Source organism: Macrosteles quadrilineatus, unplaced genomic scaffold (assembly GCF_028750875.1).
Source record: "Macrosteles quadrilineatus isolate MER2022 unplaced genomic scaffold, UCM_ALF_1.0 Scaffold_3__2_contigs__length_128488019, whole genome shotgun sequence".
Lineage (NCBI taxonomy): Eukaryota > Metazoa > Arthropoda > Insecta > Hemiptera > Cicadellidae > Macrosteles > Macrosteles quadrilineatus.
This window is the reverse complement of record NW_026542596.1, coordinates 87,919,176-87,936,426: the sequence shown is the minus strand read 5'-3', so window position 1 is coordinate 87,936,426 and position 17,251 is coordinate 87,919,176. Positions and strand designations below refer to the sequence as shown.

Genomic DNA, 17,251 nt, shown 5'->3' with positions numbered 1-17,251 from the left:
TGATCAACCGTGATTGAGTTCTTCAAACTACAAGACATCCTCAAAACAAAAAGTAATGGAATAATGTTCATGAATGGACATTAGCTGGGCTATTGGCGACTATTCCAAATTCCCCAGTTCTATACAAAATTCATATTTCCAGTCAGCTGGACACACTGACGTATTTTAGAACATTTGGCTTTGTTTCAATTAAAATACAGTTACCTTGTTATAAAATAGGTGGTAAAGGTTAGCCAGACATCCAGATTAGCGGACTTTGGACAGCTCACCTCTTGCACTGCTTGATAAGTTCCCATTGAGGCCCATTGGACGAAAATTTAAGGTGAAAAGAAGAAAAAATTCTTTAAGGTACCAAATTTGAGTACAACACAAAAGAAAACATTTCAAAAACCTTTTTTTTTTATAATTTAACATTCAGTAATACAATTTTAAATTGAAACTAAAATATGCAGCTCAGAAAAAAAATGTTCTCTCACAAACATAACCTGGTCACCAAATTAAACACTCATCGCTCGACTAAGTCACTTTGCACAGGTTCTATCTTGCATCCTAGGAGACCCTGGCCGGCCCACGACTGAGGTACAAGGTCCAGAGTGATGGCCGAATGTCTTCCTTCTCTGCGCAAAACTACAGCCACACGTCGACCCACCGAGTGCCGCACCACTGAAGCCACATCCTGCATGGACCTGAAGTTACCTTTGTTCACTGAACCAAACTCCAGCAGTAGATCGTTCACTTGGAGTCCCTGTAAAAGCACTGTTAGTTTAGGATGGTTTCAGGAGTCCCTGTAAAAGCACTGTTAGTTTAGGATGGTTTCAGGGAGTTTAATCATTTTATCATAAGGATCGTGGTGAGTAACAGATCCATAAAATATTAACACTACCTATGTGATAAACAGAAAACTATGCAAGTGCTCAACCAAGACAGCAATTCAAATTTTTTCAAATTTTAGTTTTGTAATTTTATAGTTTGCCTAATTTGTTTGATTCATACTTGAAATTTTTAGCTAAACATTCCTTTGAATAACAAAATATTTAGGCAGAAAACTCAGTAAATTTTATGCAGATTGCAATGATATCTTAAAAGCTTAGTTTGGACAAAGAATAACCATAGACTAACCAACACAAGTAGAAGACTTGTCATCCCATTGTAAATTTTGAAGCACGTTTTTCGTGTCTAGTTCATGTACGGTGACACTGGGCGCTAGTGTCGACAAAATTTTGTTTCTATTATTTTAGGGTTAATTTCTTGATTTGTGCTTTACTGTTTGGTTATATAACTAGGAGACAAGTTATTGTTTATAATAAGATCGTATTATTTGGTTAAACGAGGTTTTAAATGACTGTAATAACTGGAAACAAATTGTAAACAAAACACGACCTCTACATAAACCGTACAGAACTAACAATAAAATTGTCTTCAGCTGTTGCATAAGGATGAGAAATCTACTTGGGGGAGTATGTTTTATCTATGGAATAACTGAGACATTAATTTCTCTGTTGCTTTGTCAAAACTAAGCTTAGCCTATAACATATTATTAAAATCTGCATTTACAATTTTTAAAGTTTTATGTATCACGGGATATTTTTTTTACTAGACCAAAACACTTTAATATAATAAGTTATATTACAATTTTGACATGGAAAAATAATAAAACATTTGCTTTTTAAATTAATAAATAACTGGTACTCCAGCCCCATCTTCAAACTCTCTAAGGGTCCTCCACTTCTTCCTTGTCCTCCTTAGACACATGCTGCTGGCCCTTAACGTCGCACAGATGGTTTTTACCCTTATCCAGTTCATCACTAAACTGTAAGGTTTCTTCCATTTTTCTGTTAGGCGTTCTGCCATTGCTCTGAGCAAGGTCTGAAACTCTTTGCCCAGCATTCCGTCCACAGACGTGACTATTGGGGTAAAAGATGCATTTCTGGTTTCTGTTATTGTTTATTTCCTCTTCTTCTCTCTTTCTGCATTCTCCAACACTTTTTCGTATGGGAGGTTCAAGTACGATGGAGCATCAGTGTCAACGACACGTACATCGAATAATGCTTCCGTCTGAACCTCCCATACACCCCTACAAGCCAAGTCTGCTTTTAGTGCTGCAGTATCAAATGACCCTTGCTCAGAGATCATTGGTTCTCGAACACAGTTTCCCCATGCTAGCTCCATCAAGCTTCCAAGGGTAATCATTATGTCTTTTTATTATCAAACCACCTGTGCGACAGTTAAGGGCATGTTCCATATTGAAGTTTTTGCCACAGCCATCACATGAAGAGGGCAGGTGTATAGGAGTTTTCCCATATCTTAATGCAAGAGCATCTCTGAACTCCAGTTTGGAGAAAGATCTAAGTTGAGTTTTTTCAGAGGAATGCATGACAGCCATCCACTGTGTTTCGCTTTAGTATTTGCTCCTCGCAAGATAATTTTTTGTTGTTTTAGAGGAAGATTTTGAATAGTCGATTTCAAAATGTTTTCTTCTTCTAATCTTCTCTCCTCTTTCAATTCCTTTTTTGAGATAATCAAATGTTCTTCATGTTCTTGCATATTTATTTTCCTCTTAGTTTTAAGGGAGTCTATAATGAATTTACAACATCTCTTTGAAGCTCGGACCAATGCTTTTCCCTGAGCGGTAGGATCAACTAAACCAATTCCTCCATTTTTTACTTGCAGATGTAATATTTTTTGTTCATCTTGGTTTAGGTGAGAGCCAAATAAAGCAGGAAATAGGTTTTGTTCTATTAAGTTTTTTATTGGATGAAAATTAATGTCTTCACTTTCAACAACTCTTTGAAAAAAATTCAATTTAGCTTGTATGGATTTTGTGGCAACAGTGTGTGCAGATTGTGGGTATTTTTCAGCTACATTCGCCAGACTTACCAAATGACTATTCCACTTTTCAAAAAGACATCTTTTTCAGTTTTGTCACATTCAATAAATCCTCCTAAATAACTACTCCCAGTAACAATCTTTAATCCTGATATGTTGGATAAGTCTAATGTTGATGGTTCAGATCCATTAATCAAACGGGTTTTGTGAGCTTGTGGGTAGTAACCATATTTAGGCCCAATTTCTCCCACCATTTCATCACATTGCAAAGTTTTCCTTCACATGGAGTCATCCTCATACCATACTTGGTTTGTATCTGTGATGGTTTTTAATTCATTAATTAACGGCAAAGTGGCTAATCCATATAATATCATGGATAATGGGTCTCCCTGAGTAACGCCTTCTCTGCTATTCAATTGTTTTTTACTTCCTGGCATAATTAGTGCAGCCTTTCTCTGGTATGAGTTGAAAATGAATCGTGCAGCCCTTGGCCATTTAATTCTTGCCTGACATAACGCATGAACTCTGTTTATCCTGTTGAAGGCATTGTCAGCATCAACCATTATCATACAGCTGTCTTCTTCAGTTTGTCGTTTTTCTTCATATTGGTCTCTCATGAAATGTATTGCACCTTCAATTCCTGCTTTTAATCCTACAAAGAGTTGATCAGTGCCACATATTTCAATAACTTCATCACCAGCTGCAAGAATTATGCATTTTGCTAAGATACGGCGGAGCACTTCTCCTATACCCACCGGTCTAACACCAGGGCATTTGTCAATTGCAACCAACCGATTAGCCATAAGAGCTTGAATTTTTGACCAAGATTTCCTCATTTAACTTCATTGCTAATTCAGCAATTGACGCTCTTAAAAAAGCACTTTTTCTACCATTTTTGTTAAATTTATGGTTTTTTGTGGAATTTGGCATATAATATTTAAAACTAGATAACCCGTTGCTCGAAATCGAGCAAAACTGAAGCTTGTATTAAAAAAAATGAACAAAAACATAAACAGCAAGCAAGACCTTTTTCAAAGAGTCACTCTAAAATAATTTATATCACTGATTATAGAAATATAAAAATATTATGATGTTAAAAATATAAAAGTAATCTACAATATTTAAATTTACATTCACTCTCATACTGCTTTGGTTATCTCTTATATATGGTAGGCGGGTGCACTCTATGAGCACGTAGATGTCAACCACACACTGTAAAGTGAAATTTTGACCTAATGTAGCTCAATTCCTCTCTTGACGCCAACCATCGCTACTCTTATTCTAGCATTGTTAAATTATTTCTTTGATGTGTTCTGTTTTAGGCGTGTTTAAATTAGGGGCCCTAACCCAAGTCTCCGGTTGGGAACGTAAGAGTTAAGCAAGTGGATTTAACAACAGATCTAGAATGGATACGCTGTGACGCAAAATTCTAGGGGGGGAATAAACTAGTATTCACCAAGTCAGGCTAGGCCTACCCCTAGAACCGGCCACACTCAAATTTCTTCCCCGGAGTGCTCAGAAGGAGCCGAGAAAAATCCAGGGGTCGATGCGAAGTTGTCACGGCTTTGACTGATCAATTTATTTAAAATTTAATCGAAGGCTCAGAGCTCTAGAAGCGCTCAGGAAATCCTGCAGACGCCCAGTTGGAGCTATATCATCCCAGCCTTCGCTAACGTGTTGTGGAGAATTTTGCCTAACTTTTTGAATGACTCTGTAGGGCCGACGAGTATTCAATCTGAAGCCAATGTGATTCAATTACTCGTAATGAACTTTAAACTAATTAACTAAAGGCCTAGGTAAATAATATAAAATCGAATAAAAGGTAAAAAGCAATTCCTGCAGAGTCGTCGGGCCTAATTAATATACTCGAATGGAGAATTTATCGTGGGATGATTTAAAATAGATTTAACATTAATATTCGTAGCTGTTTGATTGTTCAAATCAGCTGCTCCCAAGACTTGATTCTTTCACCCGCCAAAGACGGGGTTTAGAACTAAGACGACAAGTCTCGGGGTATTAAACGACGAATTAACTAAAATAAACGTACGTAATAATTCTTTAAGCGAACGGAACAAATAATGTAATTTCGTAGCCAATTGATTTAAAACCAAACGTAAGATAATCCTCCCCTAGTCACTGGCAGGCAGGAACTGGCGGGTTTTATGCAGGTCGGCGAAAACGAAGTTATTAGAATTTAGAGGTTTAAGATCGAGTTCTGAAACGAGAATAGTTGTAAAACGAGAATGCGTGCGTTAAACGAAAATAAAGTAAAACGTAGAAATGGTCTAACTATTAGAATAGCTAACCTTCGTAATATCGGCGATCGGCGGGAATGCGTAGTCTTGTAACGACGATGTTACTTCGTAGACGGCGTGTGAACGAATAATCCTGTCTTGGAGTAAAATCCTTCGTTCCTGCCCGCTTGAGGCTTACGCGCTCAAGCGGCGAACTTTAGTACTACTAGATAACAGCTGATCGAATTCACTTGTTGAGCTGGTCTAGTTTCGTCTGTCGTCTGTCAACAAATAAACACCAGTTTGGGGTTATGTCGTCGTCGGCGTTAAATATCTGTAAAATCGGCCGGTTTAACTTTATTATGTGAAGCGAAGTGCTATTATGAATAAATATGTAGTTGTGGATGTGTTTGTGTACTTCACTGTGAATAAAAATAGGCCTACGTTCTTTGGCCCATAGCCCAAGCTATGGCCAACACATAGGCCTAGGAGTAGGCTATTGTGGTTAAAAATCGGGTAAGTTCTGATGTTCATTTATTCGTAGTACGTTTTAACCCCCCTTAAAATTTGGCACCTTACAACGCCTTCAACATTATTAGTGTTGGAAAAAACTATTGGCCAGGTGGTGCTTTGTTTTCAGCTTTAAAAATTGCTGCGACACCTACACAGGTAGCACCATTGCACCGAGGGAAGACACTTCTTCTGTCTCTTATTATGTACATAAGAATCTCACTTCACTCCACGGAGCTCTCGTCCCTAAATAATGCCTGCCACAGTCTTCAAAGATTTGCATATGGGTTTTGCATTATGACCCTATTTTCCGCATATATTTTCATCGATTTTTTTCGTTTGAATTGTGCTTAATTCTCCTTTGTGTTCTAGTGACATTGTCCTACTTACTTATATATCTGTGCGTATTCAGGATCATCATCTTCTTGAGGAATTAGAGGACCCACTCGGTGGTAAAACATGTCACCGATCTTAAAATTGTAGATCCCCTATGGAGCTTTCTCATCTTAATGAGCTTCAAAGCTGAGCATGGTAAAGGCAGAATTTAATTGACAAACTTTATACAATAATTTCTGGATATAAGTCTCACAGTCCTATTTTCAGATTGGGCGTTTCCAATAACAATCTGAAGATACCTTCAGGTGAATTGCATAAATGAGGTAATCGAACCTTTCATTTATGGAAACAAAGAGTAAAAACTTAACTGTCTTGGGCAGCATTTTCTTGCTTAAAAATAAGTAAGCCACTACAATGTAAACATTTAACGTTCATTTGTCGGAGATTGGACTATCACAACAGTGGTACTTACCACTATGTACCCATCAAATGTTCAATTGAGAGGTTGATGCAAAGGTCATGTTCGCGTTCCCTCCAGCCACTCACAGTTCTTCGTCGTAGCCTACTGGCGGCATTTGATTTTAAATTGAAATGAAATAAGAAAGTTAACCAAACGACAGAAAACACTATAAAGGAATTGGAATTTTGATACACATTGTAAATCACGTGACAATATGGTAATGTAACTGCCCTGTGAATAATTACTTTTAAACATTCAATTCATTAAATCGAACTACATGATAATCAGTAAAATACTATGTTAGGTAAATCAATTTAACCATAGACAAAAAGAATTAAATATTTATCAAATGTTTATTCTTAAACAATTTGTTGTCTAGTATTGATAGAAAACTCTTCATTATGAGCCAGACTTAGTTATCTGATTGAAACAAAATATAAATTCCAGCTTTGCTCTGGAAGTCTGTGGTTAACCTTAAAAACTATTTCAAACTACGTCCATATGTTATTTGTAAACAAAGGTAAATGAGTTTGATCAAATGTCAACAGATAGCGCCGCCTTCCAAACTTTAGCCCTTAAGTGTACTTAAGTGATGCCCTTTCTTAATATTCTGAGACGTATTTGCACACCTACATGAAAATACCTTTAATTTGACATCTCAAACGTTAAAATCCGTCAAGCCGTTATCGAGTTATGACTGTGAAAAGAAACCTGCTTGCGTATTAATATATAGATACCCAAAATTGTTTAGCTATTAACAGGTTTCGTTAATTTGTTCACAAAGGTAGCAGCTGACAAAATGAACATTTTTGCAGAATCTTAACATTGTAGCTCAGACCGTTGAGGAGCTATGAACTTCTTTGTAAAAAACACATACAGACCGATAAACCTTAAATGGAATGATATAGGGCACATGTTATGTAGGCTAACACTTTTTGTTTCTTTTGACATGGTGGTTAACTTGACAAAGTTTGTTCAAATTTTGTGTTCATAAGTGGGTTGCAAGACACCCTGTATGTGTCTGTTGGCACGATAACTCATAAAAAATTATCAGATTTACATAAAATTTGGTACAAACTTGCAGACCTACATTTATGATAGTATTATGGTAACAGGGTTTAAGGTACAAATAGGTTTTCCCAATCTTTTGGCTCTAAAACATAGGTAATATTTTTCAATTTCTGGATGCGTTTTAATTTATTTATTTTAAAAAGCTATCAACATTTCAATAAAATGAACCTCATTACTTTCTAGTAGGAGCAAACCTACGTAATCATAACGATTTATGTTATTTTAATAGAAAATCAATCTGACAATCTTAAGGGTTTTAGTGGACATCCAGCCAGGTAAATGGACATTCACCAAGTCTGCAGGTTTGCTACAGCAGGGTTATTATTTACTGTGATAGTTGAAGAGACATAAAAAATGCTCCAGCTTATAATGAGTTGTACTCTCAATTTGGTTTGGTTGAAAAGTTGACATATTTTACAGACATACATAAGTTATTGAAATCAGTGAACTCTGTATTTTTATTTTCAAACTTACTACAGCTTTGGGATGTGTATTTCTATAAAATCCCTTCTTAAAATCTTAAATAGTCAAAGTACTTACTTAACTTAACTTAAACTTAAATGTTCAATGTACTTACGCTACAAAACAATGAATAAAGAATGTTTTGACTTTGACTTTGAAAGGTTATACTTACACACATGTCGGCTGGGGAGCTGGCAGTCACCAGAGTGACCTTGGCGAAGGGTTCCGTCCACTCAGTTTCCATCTGCTGGTCACCCACCTGGGACTCGGCCTCTGCTCCGGCACCATGTAGCTTGTGGAGGCCGGCCTCTATCTTCACCATGACTTCTCGATGGTCATTCTGCAGACCTGTAATGTGGCGTCATGTTAAGATGTAAACTAAATGCCTATGGGCTTTACAGCTGAAATTTTCAAGTATGACATTAAATTACACAAAAAAGTAATAAAAGTAGTAAAAGTAAGTTAAGTATGACATTGTTAGTAGCCTATACTTTTGACTTCTCTATTACCAAGTTTAGCTGTGCTACAATAAGAATGATTTTGTTCACTGCTGAGCAGTAGGCTTGGATTGTACTTACAAATAATTTTGTGACGAGCAGTCCTCACTTGGTACACATCAATGTCGTTTCTGGGAAATCCTTCTCTGTCCACCAATGGCTCATGCATACCAATGTTATTCTGTAAGGATATTATAATGTTAGCCAACAAATGCAAGATACATGTTTATTAGATCCAGGCAAGGTACAACAGTTTAAATACAATGGGCTACCTCAAGGTACATTTAAGTCGTCTGGTGTCGCTGCACATATCACATAATTGTGAGTTATGTCAACTGACTTATTCATTTTGTGGTTCATCAATCATCGCCCCTCATTTTATGTGTTATTGGTTTTAACGGCAACCATGACCAAATTCTCATCATGCTACCAACCTTGAATCACCAGACATCAGACAATACAAACCGCTTATTTAAATGCTACCGGTATGTCTTCTGTTTTAGGTAACTTACTCAAATAGTTTCATCCTCAAGGCCCAAATTTCCCAGATTATCCTTTGAAAAATGCAAGCATTTAAAAAAAAAGTAATTTGAAGTGTTTTTCTCAGGATTTTAATTTTACAAAAACAGTCTGCAGGCGACATACCGGTAAACTAACAACTTAATACATTATAACCTAAACTTTACCTTCCTAATCTAACCTAACATTAACTTAATGCAGTCACCAATTCACATACACAGCACCACCTACCACCCTGACATGCCTAAATAAGAACTAAGTACATGTAATTAGTCCACCAGTCCATCTATATCTCCATAATGTGACGAAATTCCTATTATAGAGAACATTAAGTTATTTGACTACAGAATCACTTAAAATGTTATCCATCCTATCTTGTTTATCGTAATGTTAAGTATGTTTTTACGGCGATATATTGAGAAATATTCATCAGCGGTGAAAAATAATGGTATATTTGGATTCAGGAGGTAAAAAACTATAAAGTAAGATATCAAAATTAAAAATTCGTTTGGAGGCACCTATACAGAATAAATACCCATATGGAGGTGACTAATGTGTGGCTTAGCCGTTGGGATAGCTCAGCTTAAATAAACTGTCGGGTACACTTCCATATCTGTTGGCACTAATATCGAATGAGTACTTATTATATCGAATGAGTACTTTTTATCGATATATCGATTAATCGATATATAACCTAACCTAACTAACCAAACTATCAAATGAGTACTTTTTATCGATATATCGATTGTTCGATATATCGATAAAAAGTACTCATTCGATATTAGTGCCAACAGATATGGAAGTGTACCCAAACTGTCTCCGGATTGGGTCAGAGTTTACTGTATAAGTTAAGTGCGAGTTTGATAGGAAATGCACTAAACACCTGTTATCTTTTAACAGTAACTTAATTAGGCCTTGTATGCTAATAGATTTTTTCTTTAAGTTAAGTAGGCCCTACTGTAGGCCGAACAAGGTAGTTTATCAAAAGGGTAATTAAGTTACTGTAGGCCTATTGCATTGGTAAATACAATTGGCTAGATACTTACACAAGAAAGAATGTCATGGAATTGCTTGATCTCTGCTTCAATTTTGTTTTTTTCTGACATCAAATCTAGCACCTCTTTTCTCATTTCTGAATTACGAACTGAACTGGACATTTTGTCAAAGCCAACCATTTCAATTTGCAATCTGACTAGTTAGAGTAAGTAAATTAATTAGGCTATAATTAACTAGAAAATTTAGGAGATTTAATGCAATACCATAATTTTTTATGTGTTAGGCTGGTTCAGACAAATAAAGTGCTTTACCATCTATTTTAGGGCTAATTCCATTAACCATTAACTAATAAACATATAAGACAACACTCAAACGAACACAAACGATAAAATAAACAATATCAATGAACGACCGACATCAACATGGATGATGATGAGTGGAGATGACGTTTGATCGCGATGACGGACAGAACAACACAGAAGTGAAAAAAACAGCTGATCTTCTGTTTATTTTGATTTCGATTTCTATATTATCACGTTTGCCAACACACTGAAATGGCTACAAAGAGATACTGAGCAATGGTTATAGATATCACTTTCTTAGATGGTTTTATAGTTTTTAAATTCATAATGCATTGCTTTAATTATTACATACAAATATTACAGATTTTATTACTATTCAATATTCAGCACTAATTTGTTAGCTATCACGAGATACTATAGTAATATAAGATTTCTTTATTATGGTGTTAAAAAACACAAATGTAGCAATTAGCACAAGGGCGTACCTAGGATCATAGATAAAACATACTCCTCCAGGATCAAAACTAGGGGGGGGGGCAAGAGCGTACTTGAAACAGGGGTGGCACACCGGTGGGCCTGGGGTGTATGGAATACCCCCCAGCATGGAGGGGGGGGGGGTCCGGGGGAAATTTTAAAAAAATGAGAAATTAGCGTATTTTACGCTATTTTGAGACATTAATATAACAAACCCAGCGTTTAAGTCTTAGTTTTATCTATGGTCTTAGTTTATGAAGTGGCTTTATGTCCGTCAATGGGGTCAGGTCAGGTTGCTTAGCTGTACAATAAAAATTTAACTGTATTTTTGTGTCCATGCCAACTTTTCACATCCATTTATAACACCCAAAATGTGTGGTAAACTATTTTGAAAAATGCCTGATAACTTATGCCGTAGAGCAATTTTGTTCGTTACATTATTGTTGCGGAAGGCAAATGAAAACAAAATAATGTTACAAAAATAGGTTTTCCTACAGTTACCTAACAATGTACATGTTCTCTCACTGATTTGAGAAAGCAAAGTGGCCAATTCGCTCATCAGTGAGACAATGTTAACATTGTCTCACTCTAATTACTTTGTCTCACACCAGATTTGCAACGGGAAGGCACGAAATAGTGAGCGCGTAACATGCAGACAAGGTCGTATGCGCGCGAAATACGTTGGCAGCACCGGCTGTAAATCAGCTGGTCAGCTGTTGTACTGTTGTTTTGTTACTTCACATTAAATGTCATATTTAAAGTTCACTTCTGTGTAAAAATATGCTACGTTTCTTTGCCAATTTGTTTTATGGTAACTGTAGGAAAAATATAATGTGCAACTCGAGAGCAAAGTGCAATTGCCTCACTCAAGAAAACATTCCTCACGAGCCGTCTCGAGTGAGTCAATTGCTCCCTTTGCTCACTAGTTGCACAAATAACCATTATATTAATTCATTATACTACACAAAGTTGTTAGTTTATACATATTGCAAGATTGGTCTGTTTATTACTAATGTAGGAATTTTTATTTCATTGAAGAAATAACTCAGAAACTAATGAAAAATTCATAACGTGCCAAAAAATGTTATAAAAATCAGTCTATCTTACTCATCTTTTCTCATACTAATAAAATTTTTCTTGGATCTCAATTTTTATACCTTATCCTGCTTCTAGGGGGGCAGCTGCCCTGCTGGGTACGACATCATGTACGTACTACAACAACGCTCAAGTGGAGGGAGACTCCTGCGTCCTTTAGATAGGAATTTCCTCACGTTTGAGCTCTTCCAACATATCAGAGATGAATTCACACAATGGTCGTCCCAAAAGCGAGTTTCTTATTCTCTTTAATGTATGGCTGTGTATTTATGATCAATCAATGTTATTAATGAAATGGGCGACAAAAAAAGTGGATGTGTCTTAGCTGCAGCGATAGGCTGGAAACCACGAAGAACTTCAAGCTTGGATTTGAGGATTATTTTGAGCTCCAACAAACACTAGGAAAACTGGTAGGAACAGTTAATGACCTTGTAAATGAAAATTTATTAAAACCCTCCGAGTGTCATGCGTCGCTGCAGCGACGCGTAACGCACTTTGTATAGTGTCGTGCGTCGCTGCAGCGACTCGCGAACACTGTTTACGGCGAAGGCTCTATGACTAACTGAATCGGACTGTACTGGATTGAGTTAGGTATCGTTCTGTCCGTAATATTCTAAGCTTTCTGCAGAGGTCTGTCTCTAAGCACTATTCATTTTAGTTCCGAAAATATTGTAGCAGACAGCTGACTGAGCTGACGTGCGTGTATTTGTAAACAGCTAGGTTACCCTCGGACCGATGACTGATGTGTTTTATTACGTTTATCATTGTTTTAGTGTTAAAAATCAAAAGTAGTGATATACGTGGTGCATTATAAGAAGATTTAAGTGGTTTTGAAGTGCTGGTTGATGATCCTGAAGAAGTAGGTAGTAATATTGATGTAAATTATCAGCCAGATTCCTAGCTATGGTTGGGCTATGCATTCTTAGCTAAACGCTATGTACTGAAATCTGTTTTTTGCCCATAACTTTTTTATTTGCAAATCTACTTCCTTATATTATTATAGATTTGTAATCCTCATAAAATTTAGAACAAAGTGGCTATTTTCAAATATTTATAGGCCTATAATTTATACAATTTCATTGAGCGCAAACTTATTTTTTTTTGAAAATTTTCGAAATTATACATTTTTTTACCTAAAAAAATTTTTTTTTTTTTAATCTTCCTTATGTTTTATATATAATATTGAAGCCCAAGATTTTCCAAACAAAATGGTATATAGAACAGTATAATTAACATTGTTTTTAAGCTTCTCAGATCAGTTTTAATAAAACCTTGCAAATGAGCAAAAAATAGGCTGACATTAAGGCCAAAACACGTGACACTCGGAGGGGAACTTGATTCAATGATAAATGATAAAACTAGGTTAGAAAGCTTAAATGTGACTGAGGTGGCAAATGACGTCACCAATAAAAAGTGCAACTCGAGTAGTTATGACATCTGTCTTAGCGACAGTACAAAAGGAAAACTCAATAATGATTCCCAAAATCCAATGAGTCTTTCTGAGAGTTATGCTTCTGCTGTCAGCAGACAGAAAAATCCACATCACCGCAAAAAAAAGCACATGATGTTCGAGGTTATGGCTGTGAAATGATTGTTGATGACGATGTACAAAAAGAAGAAACTTGTGCTGAAAATGAAAGTGATGTAAATAATCCTTTGAATGATTCATGGAAAACTGTGAGATCACGGAAATTGGAAAGAAAGTTTTCACCTGGAAATAAAAATTATCAAAATGTGAATAGTGAAATTCAGAAGAAAACTAGACTCTCTAAACCAATTATTGGAAAAGCTGCAAGAAATGAGAGCCTAAACGTAATAAAGAGAATAAATTGGCTTTTTGTGTCAAGACTAGGCCCTGAAGTTTCTGCTGAAGATGTAAAGGCATTTGTTATAAACCTTTGCAATGGGAATGATGTAATTTGCGAGAAACTAGGGACTCGTTCGTTATCCAACGTACTCGTCCTTCAAGATAAGGAATACCAAGTGGCAAGTGAATACTCAGAAATCTTGGCAAAATCTGAAGTTTGGCCTGAAGGTATTTTGGTTAACAAATACTTACAAAAAAGGTCAGTGGCTTCCATTGATAGTCAAAAAAACTAGTGAGGCCTAGGCCTAGGCTAATGATCAAATCTAGGCAAGTAGGCCTACTTAGCATAGGTTTTGTTAATGTTAGATCTATTTTTAAGAAAATTGACGACCTAGAAGTTTTTCTAAAGGATAATAAATGTGATGTTTTATGTGTAGCTGAAACTTGGCTTACAGATGAAAAGGTTAAGTGTTTTAAAATAGAGGGGTACAGAGTTGCTGCCACCTATTGTAGGGTGAACCAAGTGGGTGGAGGAGTAATGATTTTGATAAAAGACAAACCATTATTGAAGGCATCAAATATTGAATGTATGAACTCGATAGCCTTAGAGGGAAAATTTGAATGCTGTGCAACACTGATTAGTTACAACGTAGATTTTAAATTTGTTGTCTTGACAATATATCGTCCACCTTATGAGAGTAACTTAGACAGTTTTATTGAATCACTTGACGAAACAATGAACATGTTGAGCTGTAAATTTGACTTTCCTGTAATTATTACAGGGGATTTTAATATAAATGGTTTGGAGGATAGCTATAATATGAGAGCATTGAATGATGTTTTCTGTTCTTATGAACTTTCAAATTTAATTAAAGATCCAACAAGAATAACAAATGAATCTAGTAGTTTACTAGATTACATTGTGGTTGACCCCAGAATAGAAGTCAGTAATACGGAAGTTAGACCTACATTTTTGTCCGACCATTGTTTTTTAATGATGTCTTTTAAAGTTAACAAAAATGAAACTATAAAAAGAAGTATAGTTAAAAGGAAGATAAATCAATCATCTATTGATGCTTTTTGTATATACCTCAACTTAAAACTTAACCAAGATTTGGACATAAACAAGACATGTGATGAATTGTTTAATGAATTTTATTCTACATTTTTATTTGCTTTTGACTCATGCTTTCCCTTGAGAAAGCTGGAAATAAAAAAATGTAATAATACAGGATGGATGAATGATGAACTGCAGAAATCTCAGGAGAGAGTGATGAACACCTATTGGGAGACTAGACAATCAAAAAATGATAATGAAATAAAAATTAGATATAAAAATGAAATAAGAAGACACTCTCAGCTGGTTGAAAACTCTAAAAAAAATTTCTACAGAGATAAAATTGTAAATTCCAAAAATGTGAGCAGGGAGTCGTGGAGGGTTGTCAGGGACCTGACGGATGATGGTGCGGGCGGCTGCGAAAACATGTCCATGTTGGAGGGTGATAGGCTAATTCACGACCCCTTTGAGGTTGCACAGTTGTTTAGTTCTTTTTTTGTGGAGGAAGTAAATAGGATTGCTGCTGCTGCGTCGACTGGAGTTGATCTAAATGATGCAAATATAAATGAAGTGGAAATGAACCTGCCCCATACGACAGAAGAAGAGGTGATGTCTGTTCTAAATCACGTAGGAAGAGGAAAATGCGCTGGAATTGATGAGGTACCTTGCTACTTACTTAAATATTGTAACACCATTGTTGTAAAACCCCTTACAAAAATAATTAATAAATCACTAAGCACAGGAGTGTTTCCAAATCAAATAAAAACTTCAAAAGTTGTACCAATTCATAAGAAGAATGAAAAGAAACTTGTAAATAACTACAGACCTGTTGCTGTGCAATCGGTTTTCTCTAAGGTCTTTGAGATTATTTTCATAAATAGACTTATAAATTATTTAGAAATAAATCATGTTATTACTGATAAACAATTTGGATTCCGTAAGGGTAAATCTACGTCTGATGCCATTTTTACACTCTTGGGGTCAGTCTATAAAAATCTGGATCTTATGGAAGAAAATCTTTGTCTATTCTATGATATGACTAAAGCGTTTGACTGCATAAATCATTGTAAACTGAGGATTAAACTAATTAGTATGGGAATAAGAAATACAGCTTTAGATTGGATAATGCCTTTTCTTCAAGATCGAACACAAGTAGTTTCTATAAAATATACAGATTCAAACCAGACATCAAAATTTGTGAAGTCAAAAATTTCTCCTTTGATAAACACAGGTGTCCCGCAAGGTTCAAACCTCGGGCCTATAATTTTCCTGCTTTTTATTAACGATCTGCCATGCTCAGTGACAAAGGGTAATATTTGGCTCTTTGCAGACGACATCAGTTAACTATTTACAGGAAAAGTTATCAAAGAAGTAATTGATGAAGCTCAACAGGGAATAAATGAAATTGTTTCATGGTGCAGCTCAAATGGATTAACACTAAATCAAAGCAAAACAAATGTTCTTCATTTTTACAATAGGAAAATTCCAAATTGTTCACCTTTACTCAAAATGAATGGAAATAGCATCAAAATCAACCATAGTGCCAAATGTCTTGGAATTACAATTACAGAAAATTTGCACTGGACTGAACATACTGATGGTATGATAAAACGTCTGAAAGTTGTATACTGCTTAGTAAGAAGACTCCAAAACATAGTTGATCAAGAAGTATTACTAAAAATATACTATGGGTGCTTTCAGAGTGTAATAGCCTATGGCGTACTCTTTTGGGGAAATAGCCCTGATGCAAAGAGAGTTTTTATCCTACAGAAAAGAATAGTTAGAACAATTTGTAAGCAACATTACTTAACACCATGTGCACCTTTTTTTAAATCACTGCAAATTTTAACCTTACCGTCTCTTTACATATTTGAAGCAGCAGTAACAGTTAAGAAATCTCCCCAATGCTTTATTCAAAATTACAACGTCCATAACATTAATACGAGACAGAAGAAAAATTTACATGTACCTCAGATTAATTCAACTTTAGCAAGAAATAGCCCTCACTATCAGTGTGTAACAATTTTTAATAGACTACCAAATGAGATTAAGGAAGAACCTTCCATGGAATCTTTCAAAGAAAAATTGAAGGATATATTAACGGAATCCCCGTTATATAAAATTGAAGACTTTATGGTAAATCCATAGAAAAGAAATAAAAAGAAAAAAAAAAAACTGACGTCCACGGCGCAGCAGCGCTTCCAGTGGCAACACATCAAGTATCAAGCAAGTAAGTATCAAGTAATCCCATCAAGCTAATGGCGCCAGAGAGGACAATCTGAAACCGATGAATGGGGGGCACCAATAAAAATCAGAGTGCCAGTGCACCCGACCTACCGGTTATTGCGGTTCCCTTAGATTTTTCAAATACCACAGCACAGGCACGGGGCTATTTTGTTCCCTAGCCTGTGTTTATACATACTTTACGGTACTATGGGGATGGTGCAAGCTACAGCTTCCTTCTTTTCAACCAACTTGGCCATTGTTACTTCAGTTGATTGAAATGGGAGTTGTTATGTTATTACTCAGTGGGCTAGAAAAAAGTAGGCTAAATTCTTCAATAATTTGGCTTTACGAAAAATTTGAGTTAATAATGAGAAAAACT

General features: G+C 35.8%; 1 protein-coding gene across 1 annotated transcript; it reads right to left on the bottom strand.

Annotated features, from left to right (window-relative positions):
- Positions 1–377: 377 nt before the first annotated feature.
- LOC128991012 (26S proteasome non-ATPase regulatory subunit 9-like) lies at positions 378–10,368 on the bottom strand. The gene is made up of 4 exons (XM_054413713.1): positions 9,962–10,368; positions 8,478–8,577; positions 8,072–8,247; positions 378–745 (listed from the first exon to the last, which is right to left on the bottom strand). Exons 1-4 carry the CDS (start codon positions 10,088–10,090, stop codon positions 506–508), a joined length of 645 nt encoding a protein of 214 aa, XP_054269688.1. The 5' UTR covers positions 10,091–10,368; the 3' UTR covers positions 378–505.
- Between the last annotated feature and the right edge of the window lie 6,883 nt (positions 10,369–17,251).

Coding starts and splice junctions, on each gene's coding strand:
- LOC128991012 (XM_054413713.1), bottom strand. CDS start 10,090: ATGGTTGGCTTTGACAAAATGTCCAGTTCAGTTCGTAATTCAGAAATG. Junction 8,248..8,477: donor TGCTCGTCACAAAATTATTT/GTAAGTACAATC, acceptor GCCACATTACAG/GTCTGCAGAATGACCATCGA. Junction 746..8,071: donor GCTCCCCAGCCGACATGTGT/GTAAGTATAACC, acceptor GTGCTTTTACAG/GGACTCCAAGTGAACGATCT.